Source organism: Cryptomeria japonica, chromosome 1 (assembly GCF_030272615.1).
Source record: "Cryptomeria japonica chromosome 1, Sugi_1.0, whole genome shotgun sequence".
NCBI classification, from domain to species: domain Eukaryota; kingdom Viridiplantae; phylum Streptophyta; class Pinopsida; order Cupressales; family Cupressaceae; genus Cryptomeria; species Cryptomeria japonica.
This window is the reverse complement of record NC_081405.1, coordinates 558,538,794-558,555,518: the sequence shown is the minus strand read 5'-3', so window position 1 is coordinate 558,555,518 and position 16,725 is coordinate 558,538,794. Positions and strand designations below refer to the sequence as shown.

At 34.0% G+C, this 16,725-nt stretch overlaps 1 protein-coding gene across 8 annotated transcripts in view; it reads right to left on the bottom strand.

Annotated features, from left to right (window-relative positions):
• Positions 1-16,725, bottom strand: part of LOC131050094 (WPP domain-associated protein) — a 79,531-nt gene that overhangs the window by 62,101 nt on the left and 705 nt on the right. For 4 of the 8 annotated variants that reach the window (XM_057984237.2, XM_057984234.2, XM_057984235.2 and 1 more), the window contains exons 2-5: positions 16,643-16,696; positions 11,829-13,922; positions 11,445-11,483; positions 11,177-11,303 (exon numbers count right to left, since the gene is read on the bottom strand). In XM_057984237.2, the coding sequence (XP_057840220.2) occupies positions 11,177-11,303; positions 11,445-11,483; positions 11,829-13,756 (2,094 nt within the window). In that variant the 5' untranslated portion in view covers positions 13,757-13,922; positions 16,643-16,696. Of the gene's footprint in view, positions 1-11,176; positions 11,304-11,444; positions 11,484-11,828; positions 13,923-16,642; positions 16,709-16,725 lie in introns of all 8 variants that reach the window. The other 4 variants (XM_057984236.2, XM_057984239.2, XM_057984240.2 and 1 more) reach the window with 4 other exon arrangements.

Here is a 16,725-nt window from a genome sequence, read left to right as displayed (position 1 = left end):
CAATAAACCACTTATTCAGTGGGGTAAGTATCAGCAATATCAAAAGATTCAAAACAACTCGTTGGCGGTATTACCATGCAATGTTACAGATGAAATGCATAGAAAGGAAATAGCTTTCGGTGGTATGACTGTTTGAAGCAATACAATGTTAGCTCACATGCAATATTATCACTGATTATCTGCTGATAAAGATGCTGATACAATAAACTGCTGTTACAAAGTGCTGATAAAGGAAATATTGCTGATATAAAGCAAATTGGTGCAATACCCCACAAAGTGCCAAAGTAACCAATACCCAACAATGCAAATAACAATTTGATAAGACAAACCAGGCTTTTGTGGGTCTGGAAATTCCTTTTTTACTGCTGTTCAAAGACAAACCAGGCTGGCATTCAAGCTGATAATGCTCTATAAACATTTGATTAAAATAGCACACATTACCAAACTAATCCTTCATGAAGGTCACACTCACTCAACACTCCAAAAGTCCAAACACATCTACTTGTAACAAAATAACAATTGCAGGTCTGAAAACAATATCCAGCTATCAATTGCAGTAGGTGCCAAGACTGTATGGCCACCTACAATTTGGTAGCGTTTAGTCATGTTCTCATGAATTCTAGGCTCATACTCAAAAACACTTCTAAAAGTGTCGTTGCAATCCATACTGCCAACTAGGCTCATTGCAATAAATAGAAACCCTAAAATATCAAACCTGTGTTCTCCAAGAACTTTGGAGTTCCCCCTACACACCAATTAGCCTTTGGAAGAGCGAAGACACTAGGCTAATTATGCACAAATCACTTCACTAAAAATGGGGACATTACAAATATAATAAATTAACCAAAAATGATTTCTATTCTTTCTAAAATTCAGTCTTATTTTTGGTTAGTTTAATATTATTATTCCCTAAAATTTTTAATTTAGCTCACAATTATTTTTCCTATAATATTGCCTTAGTCCTCGATCCGTGGGCAACCTTCCCCCTCTCTCCCTTCTATCTTTTTTAGTTGGTCTTGGTCTGCAGCAAATCATTTCTTCTCCTCTAGCACTCTATTATCTTGATAATGGATCAAGGAGTGTGATCTAGAACTTTGTATCAAATCTGAGAGTGAGAAGTAAGGTCATGGGAAGAATAGTACTGGCATTTATTGATTCCAAAAGCACATATAACTCCATAGGCAGCCCTCCATCCCATACATCCACCCACCATCCACCCACCCATCCATCTATCAATCCAGTTATCCATCCAATCAACCGTGCATCTAGGCATCCATCCAGCCAGTGCATCCAACCCACTATCCATCCAGCCAGCCAGTGCATCCAACCGGCTATCCATCCATCCATGGGCATGGCCTAAACCAAAGAGCATAGAGATCATGGAACCATGTCCGTAGTTCAAGGCAAAGATTAATCATCGAGGCCATGTAAAACTTGCTATAGATTTAAATTTGCATACTTCAAAACTTTGGAATTAAACTTTCCATTTTGTTGTTATTGAACAATGTTTTTTTGTAATATTGAACTAAACTTGAAGTCTTAAGTATTTTATAATTTATTGTTACATATGCATGAGGAAAATTTTCATGTTAAGGCACCAAACCTTCAAAGTATTATCATTCAAGATCCAACTAAATAACATTTCTAGTTGTATGCTTGAGAAAATAGACTCCAAATGGTACAGTAGCTTGTCAATATAAAGGTTAAATTACCTTGCATCCATGCATACAACCCACACCTCCAACACAGAAATATTATAAGAGTAGATGAAGAATCATCCCTGTCAAGCTAGAAATATAATTCACAATCAAGTGAGCTAGCAAGGATGACAATGCCATGCCAGGTTGCCAGTCCCAGCTCAGGCTTGGATTCGAGGGTTCAGTTCGCAGGTCCAGGCAAAAAAAAATTGGGGGGGTTGGGTTTGTTTTGGGTTTGACCATACAAAAACATATTAAATACAACTTAACACCTTTCGAATGAGCTATTACACTAAGTTGTTCTTTTAATATTTCCCAACATTAAACAACTTAAGTGAATTAATTAAATAATAACTCAATAGCTTACCCAAGTTGTGGAAAGCACTGAAACTACATCAGAATCAAACTTTGATCATACCAACAATATACTGAAGATTTGGGATAACAATCAAAGCCGATCGGATGACTAACTAAAATATAGACGTCTTCTCTAAGAAGTTGGAAGAACACCCCAAGTGTCAAAACTCACTTTTGAAAGTGTCATACTGATCCATATTACTAACTGAGCTCATTGCCAAAAACCAAAGTCACTACTAACCAACCCAGAACACTCCAAGAAGTTTGGAATTCTCCCCAACACATACCAGGCTGCATATGAGAAAACATGGAAACTGGGCAAATGCTCATAAATCAATATTGCTAAAAATGGGGGCATTACAAAGAATTAGTCACCGAAGAAAGATTTATTCTTTGAAGAACAAATAAATTTGAAGCTTGAAGATTTTGGAAATCTTCACCTAGTGAAGCTGCCACTGCCACTCTTCAAAGAGTGGGAGCATTTGAAACCTAAACATTTTCTATGTAAGACCTCGATCCCATGCATCCACTTACACCAACCTTAGAGACTATGACTTGTTAAGAAAATTGGATCAGAAGATACTAATATATAAATATATTATGTATAGTTGATATTCGCTGATCAATGCAATTGCCGTTGTGATTGATTGATTGACCAACGAAGATCAACTATATATATAAGTTGAATCGATGTAAATGTCAACAGTCACGTCTTTTGAATACCGACTATTTCCTAACAAACGACATAATAATAATATAGTCGCTGTTTTATAACCTGTCGGCATTAACCTGTCGGCATTAACTAATTGTAATAGGACTGTCACGATAGTTATCGTGACTGTTATACATGAACAGTCACGATAATACCGTGACTGTTTATGTATAACAATCACGATAGTATCGTGATACATAGTTAACTTATGAATTGTAGATTATACCATTCAATTAATATTTAGTGTTTTATATATATTATGATATATATATATATATAACATAATTAATGATTGATATATTATATTAGTATATATATACTATAACTCATTATATATATATATATATATATATATATATATATATATATAGTTTTACGTCATTTTCGTAAACACGAACGAACATATTTTAACACTCCCTCTTGAGAGAGAGTTTACCAAGTTTGTAGAATTTTCACATCAAAATATATGACTCAATTCAAAATATCATATCATGATAATTTATCACTTATAACAATATACATATTTGAGATGTCTGGACCAATCCGGCTCAACCCCTTTCGGGAGTCTATCTTAAATAATTGTTAAACAAGTGATGATTTTGGCAATAAGATGTCCGGACCAATCCGGCTCAACCCCTTTCGGGAGTCTATCTTGAGACCTGGTTTCTATTGTCAGGATCGTCACCCTGAAATAGAAACGATAAACAGAAGATCGTCATCTTCACAAAAGTTTGAAATATTTCAAAGATTATATATATATATTTATGAATGAAATGTACATTAGTAGTTCATATTTTGATCAAACCAATTTTGTTCCTGAAGAATTCTATCTTCACCCTTGCAAGGGATTTAGTGAAGATATCAGCATTTTGTTCCTCAGTGCTGATGTAGACTAGTTTAATAATTTTCCTGTCTACCATATCTCTCACATAGTGATATGGAATCTCTATGTGCTTTGACCGATTGTGAAAAACAGGATTTACAGAGAGCTTGATGCAACTCTGATTATCACAATGAATAATGGTAGGTAATAGAGGTTTACCAAATAAGTCAAAAAGTAATTTTCTTAACCATACTGCTTCTCTAGCTCCCATAGATGCAGCCATGTATTCTGCCTCTGTCGAACTCTGAGCTACAGCTGATTGCTTCCGACTAAACCAAGATATTACTGCGGAACCCAAACTGAAACAAACTCCTGTGGTACTCTTCCGATCAGTGGTACTTCCTGCCCAATCTGAGTCTGAATAACCTTGAAGTTGAATTTCAGTCTTGTCATATTTTAGTCCAAGATCACTTGTTCCTTTTAAATATCTCAAGATGTGTTTAGCTGCCACTAGATGAATATGTTTTGGTTCACACATGAAGTGACTTAGTACATTTGTGGCATAGCAAATGTCAAGACGTGTATTCACCAGATACATGAGGGATCCAGTTATCTATCTGAAGAGTGTCACATCTGCAGGTTCTGAGTTTTCTGCTTCATCCTTTAATTTCTGAAGATTTGTCTCCATTGGAGTAGCAAGAGGTTTACAATCTACCATACCAAATCTGTTCAGAATATCAGAAATATATTTCTTTTGACTGAGGAGAATATGATCTTTGTTTTGAATAATTTCAAGACCTAGAAAGTAGTGTAGTAGGCCCATATCCTTCATATCAAATTCAGCTACTAGGTCCTTTTTACATTTATCTATTAGATTGTCTTCTCCTGTAATGAGTAAGTCATCAACATAGAGAACAAGGATTATCATGTCTCCTAATTTTGAAGTATATATTAGGATCTGCAATATTTTTGGAGTACCCCAATTTGCTCAAATATTGATCTATTCTTTCATACCATGCTCTGGGAGCTTGTTTGAGTCCATAGAGTGCTTTCTTTAACTTGCATACGAATTTATTTTTGTCATGAGTGAGAAATCCTTCTGGTTGTTCAATGTAGACTTCTTCCTCAATCTTACCATTTAGGAATGCAGTTTTGACATCCATTTGATGTACTTTCCATCCTTTAGAGGCTGCAATTGCAAGTATGGTTCTGACAGATGTGTAACGAGCTACTGGAGCGAATGTTTCCTCATAGTCAATGCCTTCTTTCTGTGAAAATCCTCTAGCAACAAATCGAGCTTTATGTTTATCAATACTGCCATCTGGAGCATACTTGATTTTGAATAGCCATTTTGATGATACAACTGACTTATGTTTAGGTCTAGGGACAATATCCCATACATCATTTTTCATGATGGACTGATATTCTTCAACCATTGCTTCTCTCCAGGCTTGTTTTGATAATGCTTTCTCAACACTGACCGGTTCTGATTCTGATAGTTCAGTTAGAAGTGCAGTGTAACATTTTTGCGTTCTAGTTCTTTTGTTTTCTCTGGAGATTTGTGCTGGTTCCATATTGTTTTCTTCAAGCATTTTCCTAGCCCATAATGGTCTCTTTTTGTTGTTTACATTTTCTACACAAGAAGGTTCAGGATCAAGGATTGCGTTTTCGTTATTTGATAGTGTTGAATTCATATTTGAATTGTTATTCTCGCTTTCTTCCTCAAGTGATAAATCTTTCTCAAGATCAAACAAACTGTTGTCTTCATTATTAGTGGATGAGAAGTTTTCTTCAAATTTGACATCTCTGCTTATTTCTACTGATTTTTGATTAGGGATATAGATTCGATATCCTTTAGAGTCTTCACTGTAGCCTAGAAAAATACCTTTCTTACCAGAAGGTTCTAATTTGGTTCTTTTCTCTTTTGGTACATGTATATATACTGGACATCCAAATACTCTTAAATGACTGAGATCAGGTTTAACTCCTGTAAATACTTCTTCTGGTGTGGTATTTTCAAGTATTGCATGTGGACATCTGTTTTGAATATAAACTGCAGTGTTGGCAGCTTCTGCCCAGTATGATATATGAATATTATGATCATGCATCATAGCTTTTGCTGCTTCAATGATGGTTCTGTTCTTCCTTTCTGCTACTCCATTCTGTTGAGGGTTATAAGGTACAGTATACTCCCTCTTAATCCCAACAGATTTACAATAGTTTTTGAAGTTGTCAGATGTGAATTCCCCACCATTGTCTGACCTAAGAGTTTTGATTTTCTTATTGGTTTGATTTTCTACCAATGTTTTGAATTCTTGAAATTTGGCTAATACTTCACTTGACTCTTTAAGTTTTAAAAAATATATCCATGTTTTCCTTGAATAGTCATCCACAAAGATTAGATAATATAGGGCACCTGAAAAAGAAGGAGTGGACATGGGGCCACACATATCAGTGTGAATGAGTTCTAAAACACTATTCGTCTTGTGTTCACTTGTTGGAAAAGATCCTTTAATGTTCTTTCCTAATGCACATCCCTTACAAATGCTCAAGTGTTCAGATTTTAGAGAGGGTACCCCAGAGGTGATTTTATGCAAAGTAGGAAGAGCACTATATCCAATGTGTCCTAGTCTTTTGTGCCAAATTTCATTATTCTGTTGAACATTGTGATTTAGGGCTACTTTTTGTTCATTACATAGTTTGTATAAGCTTCCATCTCTGGACCCTATGTACATTGCATTTTTGATGTTTGTGTTTTTGGTCCAGAGAAGAACTTTTTCTTCATTAAATGTTACCCTATATCCTTGATCAGCTAACCCTGATATTGAGATTAGGTTTCTCTTTATTCCGGGCACATATAATACTTCTTTTAACTGTAGAGTGACTCCATCTCTTATCTGTATCAAACAGGTCCCAATTCCTTTTACCGGATAAGTGGAGTTGTCACCAATGGTTACTTCTTCTGTAGAGTTTCTAGAAAGGGTTTCGAACTGATCTCTGAATCCAGTGATATGTCTTGATGCACCGCTATCTATTATCCAAGTATTTTTATTGGAATTTAATTCACTTGCTAAGGCTAGATAAAAAAGAGAATTTTCTGTTCCTTTAGTTTCTGCTAAGGCTGCTTGAATTTTCTGTTTTTCTGGACAGTATTTGTGAATATGTCCAAATTTGTCACATTTATGACATTTTATTTTGGAGAGATCCCTTTTGAAGTGATGTTTTCCATTACTTGAATTGTTGAATTTTCTCTTCTTTTTCTGAGAAGTTTTAGTATGAAGGGCTTGTACTTCATTTTCATTTTTCGACCCTATTCCTCTGGATGCTAATCTCGATTCTTCTTGAGTACAATCGTTCTTTAATTGTTCGAACCTAGGTAAAGGTGGTCTTGTACTTATGCACTGAATGAAGGTTTCCCAAGAGATGGGTAAACCCTTTAGGGCGATAAGTGTAAGTTCAGTATCTTCTATAGTATTTCCAATACAGAGAAGTTGATCTCTTATTTCAGATATCCTTAGGAAATAGGAGGTGATTGTTTCCCCTTTGTTCATTTTCATGTTGAGAAGTTGACTCTTCAAGGTTAAGATTCTACTGGCATTGTTTATCTCGAATGTGTCTTGAATGATTTTAAACATTTCAAAGGCACTGGTAATTCTCGATATGCTCGGGAGGATAGAATCTTTCACTGAATCTATAATCAATTTCCTGGCTTTGTTGTTTCTCCTTTTCCATGTAGTTTTCTCAGTTTCTTCTTCCGGCATTTTCATATCCTTCTCAATATATTCCTCTAGTTCAAGTTCCATTAGAAGAGAAGTAAGTCTTGTCCTCCAAGATACAAAGTTTGAAGGACCTTCTAATCTATCTTCCATTCTCATACAGTGAGCCATAATTTAATTTATAATTTAAAATATTCTCAGCTATATGTTAGGTTTTATATATATATTTTCTTCTTTATATTCCTTACAGCTCTGATACCATGTTAAGAAAATTGGATCAGAAGATACTAATATATAAATATATTATGTATAGTTGATATTCGCTGATCAATGCAATTGCCGTTGTGATTGATTGATTGACCAACGAAGATCAACTATATATATAAGTTGAATCGATGTAAATGTCAACAGTCACGTCTTTTGAATACCGACTATTTCCTAACAAACGACATAATAATAATATAGTCGCTGTTTTATAACCTGTCAGCATTAACCTGTCGGCATTAACTAATTGTAATAGGACTGTCACGATAGTTATCGTGACTGTTATACATGAACAGTCACGATAATACCGTGACTGTTTATGTATAACAATCACGATAGTATCGTGATACATAGTTAACTTATGAATTGTAGATTATACCATTCGATTAATATTTAGTGTTTTATATATATTATGATATATATATATATATATATATATATATAACATAATTAATGATTGATATATTATATTAGTATATATATACTATAACTCATTATATATATATATATATATATATATATATATATATAGTTTTACGTCATTTTCGTAAACACGAACGAACATATTTTAACATGACTTACCATCAATCTTACTGTTAAATCTCTAGGATATGTTTTAACAATACATCAATATTATCGTTTGAGTTCTAGTGGGTGTTTTAAACAGTGTTGTTCAAGTTGAGCTGATTTTCTGATACTGCTTGGTTTGGTAATAGAATACTTTCAACAGTTTGCAACATTTGAAGGTTGATTTCTATCTTTTCCCTATTGTTTAAAAGATATTATTCCAAAAGTTCTAGGTGATATAGTATAAATTAAAAAAGAGAACTCTCGTGCCATATGTTCATGCTTCTCAGAATAAAATTGCTGATGCATTTCAACTGTTAAGCTAAATTCTTAACAGGGCAACCAAACAAAATCAAAAGTAGCATTAAAAAAAAGGCAAGGACAATAGCATAGTGGAAAGCAAAGAAGACACATAGTGTCTCTGTAGGCTTGCAGAAAATCTCTCAAAAATTGCCTTTTTTAAATAACAGCACCATAGCGAAGATACTTTTCTATCTCTAATGGATCCTAAATTAAAATCATAGAATGAAACAAAATTCAATGAACTGCCAGTTCAAAAGTTTATAATGGAATTACTTTCAGTGCATTAATAAAATAAAAAACAATGACAAATATGCCCAGGCTAGTTCAAATTTTGAGAATCTGCAAGAATATTCGTATTCTCCAAACTAGCATTGTTTCTTCAAATACAATGGATGAGATAATCAACATTATTTGGGAATGAAATTTGTGATAAAAAAATGAGAGCGTGCAAGTAGAAAGGTGAAGACTCATTTAGATATTGGTTGATGTGCAATGTTTAGTTCTTGGACCTTATGGTGAATTCTTTCATATCAATCCACTTTCAATTGGTACAAGAAAATGATAAGTGTCATTGGGGGATTTGTCAAAGGTTTGCCCAAGTACTAGTCTACCAGAGGAAGTTGACAACATGAAATGGCCTGGCAATAACAGATTGGGTTTGTATCATGGTTAACATGTTTGGAGAGTATGGCTCATTCAAGGGGGCAAAAATTTTGCAAAAGATTTTGATTCTGAAAATATTCTAATAGTTAAAATTATATTTAAAATAATAAACATTTCTCTAAAGAAATCAAATATACAAAACCCTGCTTTATCTTTCTTTTGCTTTATTTTTTTGTTTTAACATTTTTTAACTTTCAAATTAATTATACCTTCCTTTTAATACAGTTTTGCAAACAATAGAACCTGAATTGACTCCAGCTCATAAGTACAACTTTTCATCAAATCAGATCAAGGTTCTTCCAAACATAATAAATTTGATTGGTACTATGAAATGCATAATACCACCGTGATGACAAACATATTAATTGCCAAATATAGGGAAAACTAGGACCGGTATGGATTCATGATATGGACAGCTGTTCACCACCATTAGTAATTAAGTGGGAATATTATTATGCAACTGCTCAATTAATGAACTTCAATTTGGAAATGTTGAATGTTTTTGAATTATGTTTAAAAAAATCAACATAATCTTAAGGAGTTTCGCATCTTTTTGAGAAGCCGCAAAGCGTCCTACTTCTGTGGTGCCAGACACAAAATGAGGGTGTCTTTCAGATAGCTCATCAGAACAGTACATATTGACTGATTTCTGTACCAGTTATCACTCTGCCATACAAATTAAATAAATTTTGCATTTCATGAATGGTGTCACAATTTGTGGCTATAAAATTTGAAAATGGATATTTTCTTAAATATTGTCTTTTACTTAATTCATCTTTCTGAGGCAAGCTTGGATGAGAAGCAACTGGTTCACAGCAATATTGCAGTGCCTTGGATGTAAATCTAGACTACAAAACCTCCTTTGATTGGATTATAACCTGAACGACCACCTTTATTTCACTCCTGCCAGTGAACATTGTGGATTCCTCACTTTAGTGAAGTTGTAAAATTATGTTTCAATCAAGATGTCAAAAGAAGAAGTGCACGAGAAAGAATCCAAAATAAAGTTCTTGAGACGATGATAGTATTGCCTTCTAATAGGAATTTCCACAACTTGTTACACAGCATCAACTTTCTTGAGTAAACGAGACAACCTAAAAGTTAAAATATCAAAACTGTGTCCTTTTTGATGTAGATTAAAATTGTAGCATAGTGCAAGCAAAGATTTGACTTCTACTAGGTTTTAGCCTATTTATTCTTTGGCTAATGCCCCTTTAATTATGGAACGAAATTCTAGTAAACATTTTTAACTCTATCATCCTTACAAAATTTGGTCTTCTACTAGGTCTAAGACCAGTTTATTTCCCAACCTAGAAATAGATGCACACTTTTTTATTACAATTTGTTTGTCTATATATTAATGGGATAATACATTTATTAGTAACCAAATAAAATTCTAGTTAAGGGTTATTATCCTTGTAACTATTAGAACCTCTATTGGTGTTGTTTATAGGAAATTTGTTTTACAAGAACCAATTCATGGAGTTCTAATGATAAGACTCTAATTATCGGCCTTTATGTGCCACAGTTTTTATGATCATTTATGTAGCTATTGGACAGTCATTGCACCAGAAATATGTTCCTTCTGTTTACTTCATATATAAATATTTAGTCATTTAACCAAGTTTGAGAAACTATTAGCAATAAACAGAAAGGAATAAAAATTCTTAAGATGAACTCAACATGGCATAAAAAAGGGATGTTATATGAAGACCAAATGTCAAACTGATGATTACAAAAATGCTCATGTTACCCTCAAATTGCTATGATATTGTAGCAGCAAAGGACAAATACTCTCTCACCTTTATGTTCCACTAAATCGCACAAACTTAGATGCTTCAGTGAATACTAAAGTATAAACACAAAAAAGCATCATGAGATTATTGATAAACTAGTCATATCTATTTCCTCATATTACCAAGATGTGTTGAAAATGTTATTGTCATATCTATTTCCTCATATTACTAAGATGTGTTGAAAATGTTGTGTTGAAAATGTTATTGTCATATCTATTTCCTCATATTAACTTTGAATCCATTTCAGAATTTTATGAAAATTATTAAACTTTGCTTACCTCTTCCTCAGCCAACTGAAGATTTGAATGCTTTCTCTCATAAATTTTCCTGCAATGTGAATCACTTAGTGCATATGAATTAGCTCTGCTGCGAAGCTTGTTTAGCTGCCTCTCAGCTCCTCTCAACCTGATGAATAATTTTTTGCATAATCCAAAACACACAAAATTCAATTCAAATAACCCTGGCCAATGTCATTTTTAAAAGAGATCAAGAAATAGGACAGAACAATTGCTTTAGAGTTTTAGAAACATCACAGACAACACTGACCTATATCTTTTACCGACATGCTTCAAATGAGGCCATGCTCTACAATGACCGCAGGAAAACACACTTAAAAACACTGGCAATCATATACTCACCATATACATAAATAACTGGATGCAAATTTTCTTTACCAGTTCAAGTAAAAGAAATTTGATAAGCAATAGATTTAGCTTCATCCTCTCAATCAAAATGTATGAAAGCATATCCACATTTGCTACCAGAAATATTTTTTAAAGTGTAAATAAAAATTAAAATGTCTTGGCATGAACACTATGAACGTACCCCATGAATCAAATATTGAAATTCGGTGGCTACAAATTATGTCATGTTTCATGCAAGAATAAAAAAAACTTAAATTGAAAAATGGTGATGGCAAAATTATACTACCTTAAGAGGTTACTATGAAGCTTTTCCATTTCCAAGTTTTCCAACTTCAGAGATGCACCCATGATATTGTTAAAGTACCTGGATAATTCCATTTGACTCTGCTTCTGCTCCATTTGTAAGTCTATTTGCATGCTTTGGAGGCGGTCTTCAAGTTTTTGCACATTTGTCTCAAAGAATTGCCTTTTTTGCTCTTCTTCTTTAATCTGAACCATGGCCTGCTCTAAAGCTACTTTCTTTTGTTCAAAAGATTCTTTGATTTCAAGTGTTTCTTTTATCTGTTTTTCAATTTCTAAGGCACAATCTTTTTTTGTAATAATTCCTTCAAAATCTGTTCTCTGCCCTTCCTCCTCCTTCATAATAATGCTCACGGCATTTACCCTATCCTGGATAGCATCCTCAAGCATCAATTTCTCCTTCCTTGTTTCCTCCAGAACGTTTAAGGCTACATCTGCAGGGTGTTTGTTTTCTTCAACAGCTTCCTCCAGCAAACTAACTTGCCTTTTAAGTTCATCTTGTTCTCTCTTAGCTGAATCTAAGGACTTCTCTTTTTCCATTAGAAGTGTTTCAATATAAATATTATTTCTTTTTAATTCTTCATATTCTTTCAGCATATTCTGAAACAAACCATTAAGTTCTTTAAATTCATTTCTCTTCTGTTCAAGCAGATTCTCCATTGTTGCTATTTTCTGCCTCAGATCTTCCTTTTCCATTGAGACTAAGCTCATTCCCCTATCTTTATCATGGATCAACTTGTCAAGTGAATGCTTCTGCTTCCTAAGCTCTACACATTCCTCCAATGCCATATCTAAGGCAATTGCTTTCTCCTTGATAACCTCTTCGAAACAAATTCTCAGTGTGTCTATTTCATTCCTGTTTTTCTCTTCTATTTCTTCCCTATCATTTTCCAACGCTACTATTTGATTCAGTAAGTAGGATTCTCTTGATGAGTTATCTAGCTCGTTGCTGTCAGATAATGTTTTGAGTTCCCTTTCATTCCCTGCATGCGGCTTTGTCATTCTTCTATCCTCAGCTTGCAATTCATCCTGCAAATCAGAAATCATTCCAGAATTCTTGTATTCAAACCTTCTTGAGAGGATCAATTTTTCATTCTCTTTCATAACTTCATCCAATTTTCTGGTTGTGTCATTCAGCACTTTTCTTAAAACACGCATCTCACTCTCATTGCCTTTCTCCCTCAAAATGTCCCGCTTAAGCCTGTAAATCTCTTCTGTTTTTTCAGCCAGGACACGCTCCTTATCCCTTCTTGTTGCTGCTACAACCCTTAAATAATGGGATATTAATTGCTCTTTTGACATTTTTTTCAATGGTGCTTCCAAAATGAGATATGCTGTATCTTCTGAGATACTGTTTGATAAGTAAGGCTCTCCATTCAAACAACCTTCAAAAACCTTTGTCATCTCATAAATTTTGGAATTTTCTTCTTGTGCTGCCAAAGTAGTTATGTTTCCATTGTTAACTATTTGTGACAGATAAGGTATGGATGAAATCCCATTTGAATTATTACTGTCTGGTTTGACTGGTTTCTCAGATTTCAGCAACTTGGACTCTTGGTGCAAATTTGCTAATGCCAATGCTTCCACATCCCATCTAGACTCAGGCAATCTAGAAAGAAAAGGTTTATCTTTGTCTGACCTTCCCATAAGATCATTAATAACTTGTTTTTCACTTTCCCCTTTTTTTGTGAGCTCGCTGGTGCTTTCAAAAGGATGCACGTTCTGCAGCAATTGTTTCTGATTTTCCAAAGAAGAAGCTGATGTATTCTTTACCAAGATTGATCTATCTGACCAAGCAAACTGCTCATCCTTTTCCAAAAGAATCCTTTCTATATCCTTTAACTGCAAATTGTCTTCTTTTAATCCCAATTGTTTTTGCCAAGCCTCATCTCCATTTGAGAAACAGTTATCCATTTGTATTTTATTAAGATGGATGATCAAAAATAACTTCAAGCTTCCTTTTGAATTTACTAACTTCTGCAATTTCCATATTGTGTCTTACCAGAAAATCCTGTGCTCCTCCCATTCAAATGAATTTCATCGTAGCCTTTTATCAATGAAAATTGCTTGGCCTCAAGATCTGACAAGTGAAAATAAAAACCTTATGATTAAAACATCCAATAAATCAATAGCCTAGATAGCAAACACTGTTCAAATTTATCCCCTCTAAGCATTTTCAGTAGAAGACTTTCTGCTGTCAAACAGTGGTGGAAAAGAAGACAGATATGGAATTTCAAGCTTTGAAAACAAGTTCCACTCAAAACAGCAAGGCATGGGAACCATACTCCTGACAAGAATATAAATATAATTGAAGTGCTCTGCCATTAAAACCAAAAAAATTCAAATTTACAGAAGTTCAGTAAGGAAAAGTGTTCATACTTGAGAAAATTGGAAAAAGGACCTGTCTTTTTACATTAGAATTTATGCAGCGATATCATGAGATATTTCAATTTGATATAAATCCAAAGGAGATTATGTCTTACAGTTCTACCAGCATTATGTACAACACTATCAAAAGTATGATTTCCTATACTCATAACAAATATGCAAAACCACCAAGTAAAGTTAATCAAACAAAGATTGTCTAATCTGATGCATCCAATACCTGGTTGGTGACAGTGCCAATTTTTATTAAAGCTATCAGTTACAGCACAATAATTCATTTATAACCTAAAATCTAAATTTTTCAAATACTTTAAGAGGCAAATTTCAGTATTTGGAAGAATCTGTCTACGTCTTAAGATTCTGGTCCATAAGCATTTGAGAACTTGACAACAGAAAAACAATGCTATATGGACTGAAGAAGCCTCTTAATTGGTCGTAGAATCCACTTAGATAATCTAAACAGAGGAGGAAAAATATGAAATTGAGAGAGAACAGTTGAACAAAAGGGGATCTTTCAAAACCAAGTTATTACACACAATTCTCCCTTAATTAATGCCCAATTAATTCATAGAGCACTCAACTAGTAAGTGAAATTCTACATAAGCACAAAAAGGTCATATGAACCTCAGAAAGCACCCTCACTGACAAAATAGTCATTGTACAACCACTGCTTTGATGTCCCCAACTAATCAGCCATATACAACACTGATGTTGAAGATTTTAAAGGTAGCTTATGATTTAAAAATAAGACCATTACAGAGGTCAACTACTCATCTATTGAAAATAATGCTGCAAACACTTCATCAACTTGGACATCTTATGCCAAGTTTATTGCATTGTCCCTTCATGTCATACAAAGATGAGCTTTCACATTTAGTTGAGCGACCAGATGGAGCTCCCAGCTTGCCCCTCAAAAGTACAGTTTAGCAAGCTTCAGATATATGCATTCATTTCATCAGCAATGTTTCTCACATCTCCAAAACATAGAAGTACTGGCCATTTGGGCAATACATCTTTATCTCATTATTTTACTAGCAAACCATCATTTAACACAATAAGTTGGTTACTCCCAATTCAAATGAAAAGGATGCATGGAGGCCAGTGGAGGAAGTGACAGGGAATAAAGTCCCTTGGTCATAATTTCATCTGTACTAAAATATTTGCAACCTGCTGCTAGAATTAATAATATTTTAGTGTTAGTCCTTAGAAGATCAGATGCCCTAAAGACCTAATGTCTCAACAACCTTTTTCTCAATTCATTTATAATGTTATTTTGAATACTTATAAAATATAGTAAAACAGAAAGTACCTTGTCAATTATTACATATGCTGTATACCAAGACTCTTAGAGCTTCTCTGTTCTTTAATGTCTGATACGAATTCATCATGTTATGGTTCTACCAGTATTAATAATATTTTAGTGTTAGTGCTTAAAAGATCAGATGCCCTAAAGACCTAATGTCTCAACAACCCTTCTCTCAATTCATTTATAATGTTATTTTGAATGCTAATAAAATATGGTAAAACAGAAAGTATCTTGTCAATTATTACAAATGCTGCATATCAAGATTCCTAGAGCTCCTCTCTTCTTTAATGTCTGATACCAATTCACCATGTTATCGTTCTACCATTAACTCTTCACCATTTCCTGTGTTGCTTAATTTTCTCTAAATATGTTGGCTCCTTGTGTAGTAAAATGGAATCATCTTCAGGCATTTGTTACTCTGCATTCTAAGTCAAAGTAATTCTTCTTAGTAGTGACTATGTAGCATGTTAATATATGCCTCATTCTTCAAAGAGATATGTTAGTTGTTCTTATATAAGTGGCAGTTCAACACGGAGCTTTTCGCACATGCTGTGGCCCCAAGAAAATCTTCTTCTAAGCGTTCCAAGTGCAAAAGATAGACAAGCAGAGAACCCTAAGGCATACCCCAAATCTTAAAAAGTTTTGTATCTTCTGCTCCAGTCCAGTTCCAAAATAAACGATTTGAGCATTATCTGATTTATTTCAAAAACCCTTAAACAGGCTCCAAATTACTTTAAAGCAAATTACTTAAGTAACTTCCAAAAGCCACCTTTAATCTAATTAATGGGCACTAACAGTTTATGAGTTGAAACCTAATCGGAGTACAGCTTTTCTAACTTACCAGTAATGTTCTAAAGTCATTTTACTCCGCTCTTTTGGAATTAATTAATAACAACTATCTCGTGTCTTCTTTATGAAGTAAAATTTGAGGACAGTTTCTATGTTCTCGTACTCGTGCTAAACAGAATCCTCTATACCATAAAGGCTACCCAATAATTAACAGAAAAATTCGTCTTTCAATATAGAAAAACGCCTAGCAGAAATTTAATTGTCTGCTAAGCTCTCTTCGTAACCAAACTATCATATTTCGAATGGAACAGTTCCCATACCAGAACAATCTTCGCCGCTAAAGTTCCAACTCTCTTTTGAATGACACCCGTACACTGCACAGCAAACTGCAAAAGGTTAAGCA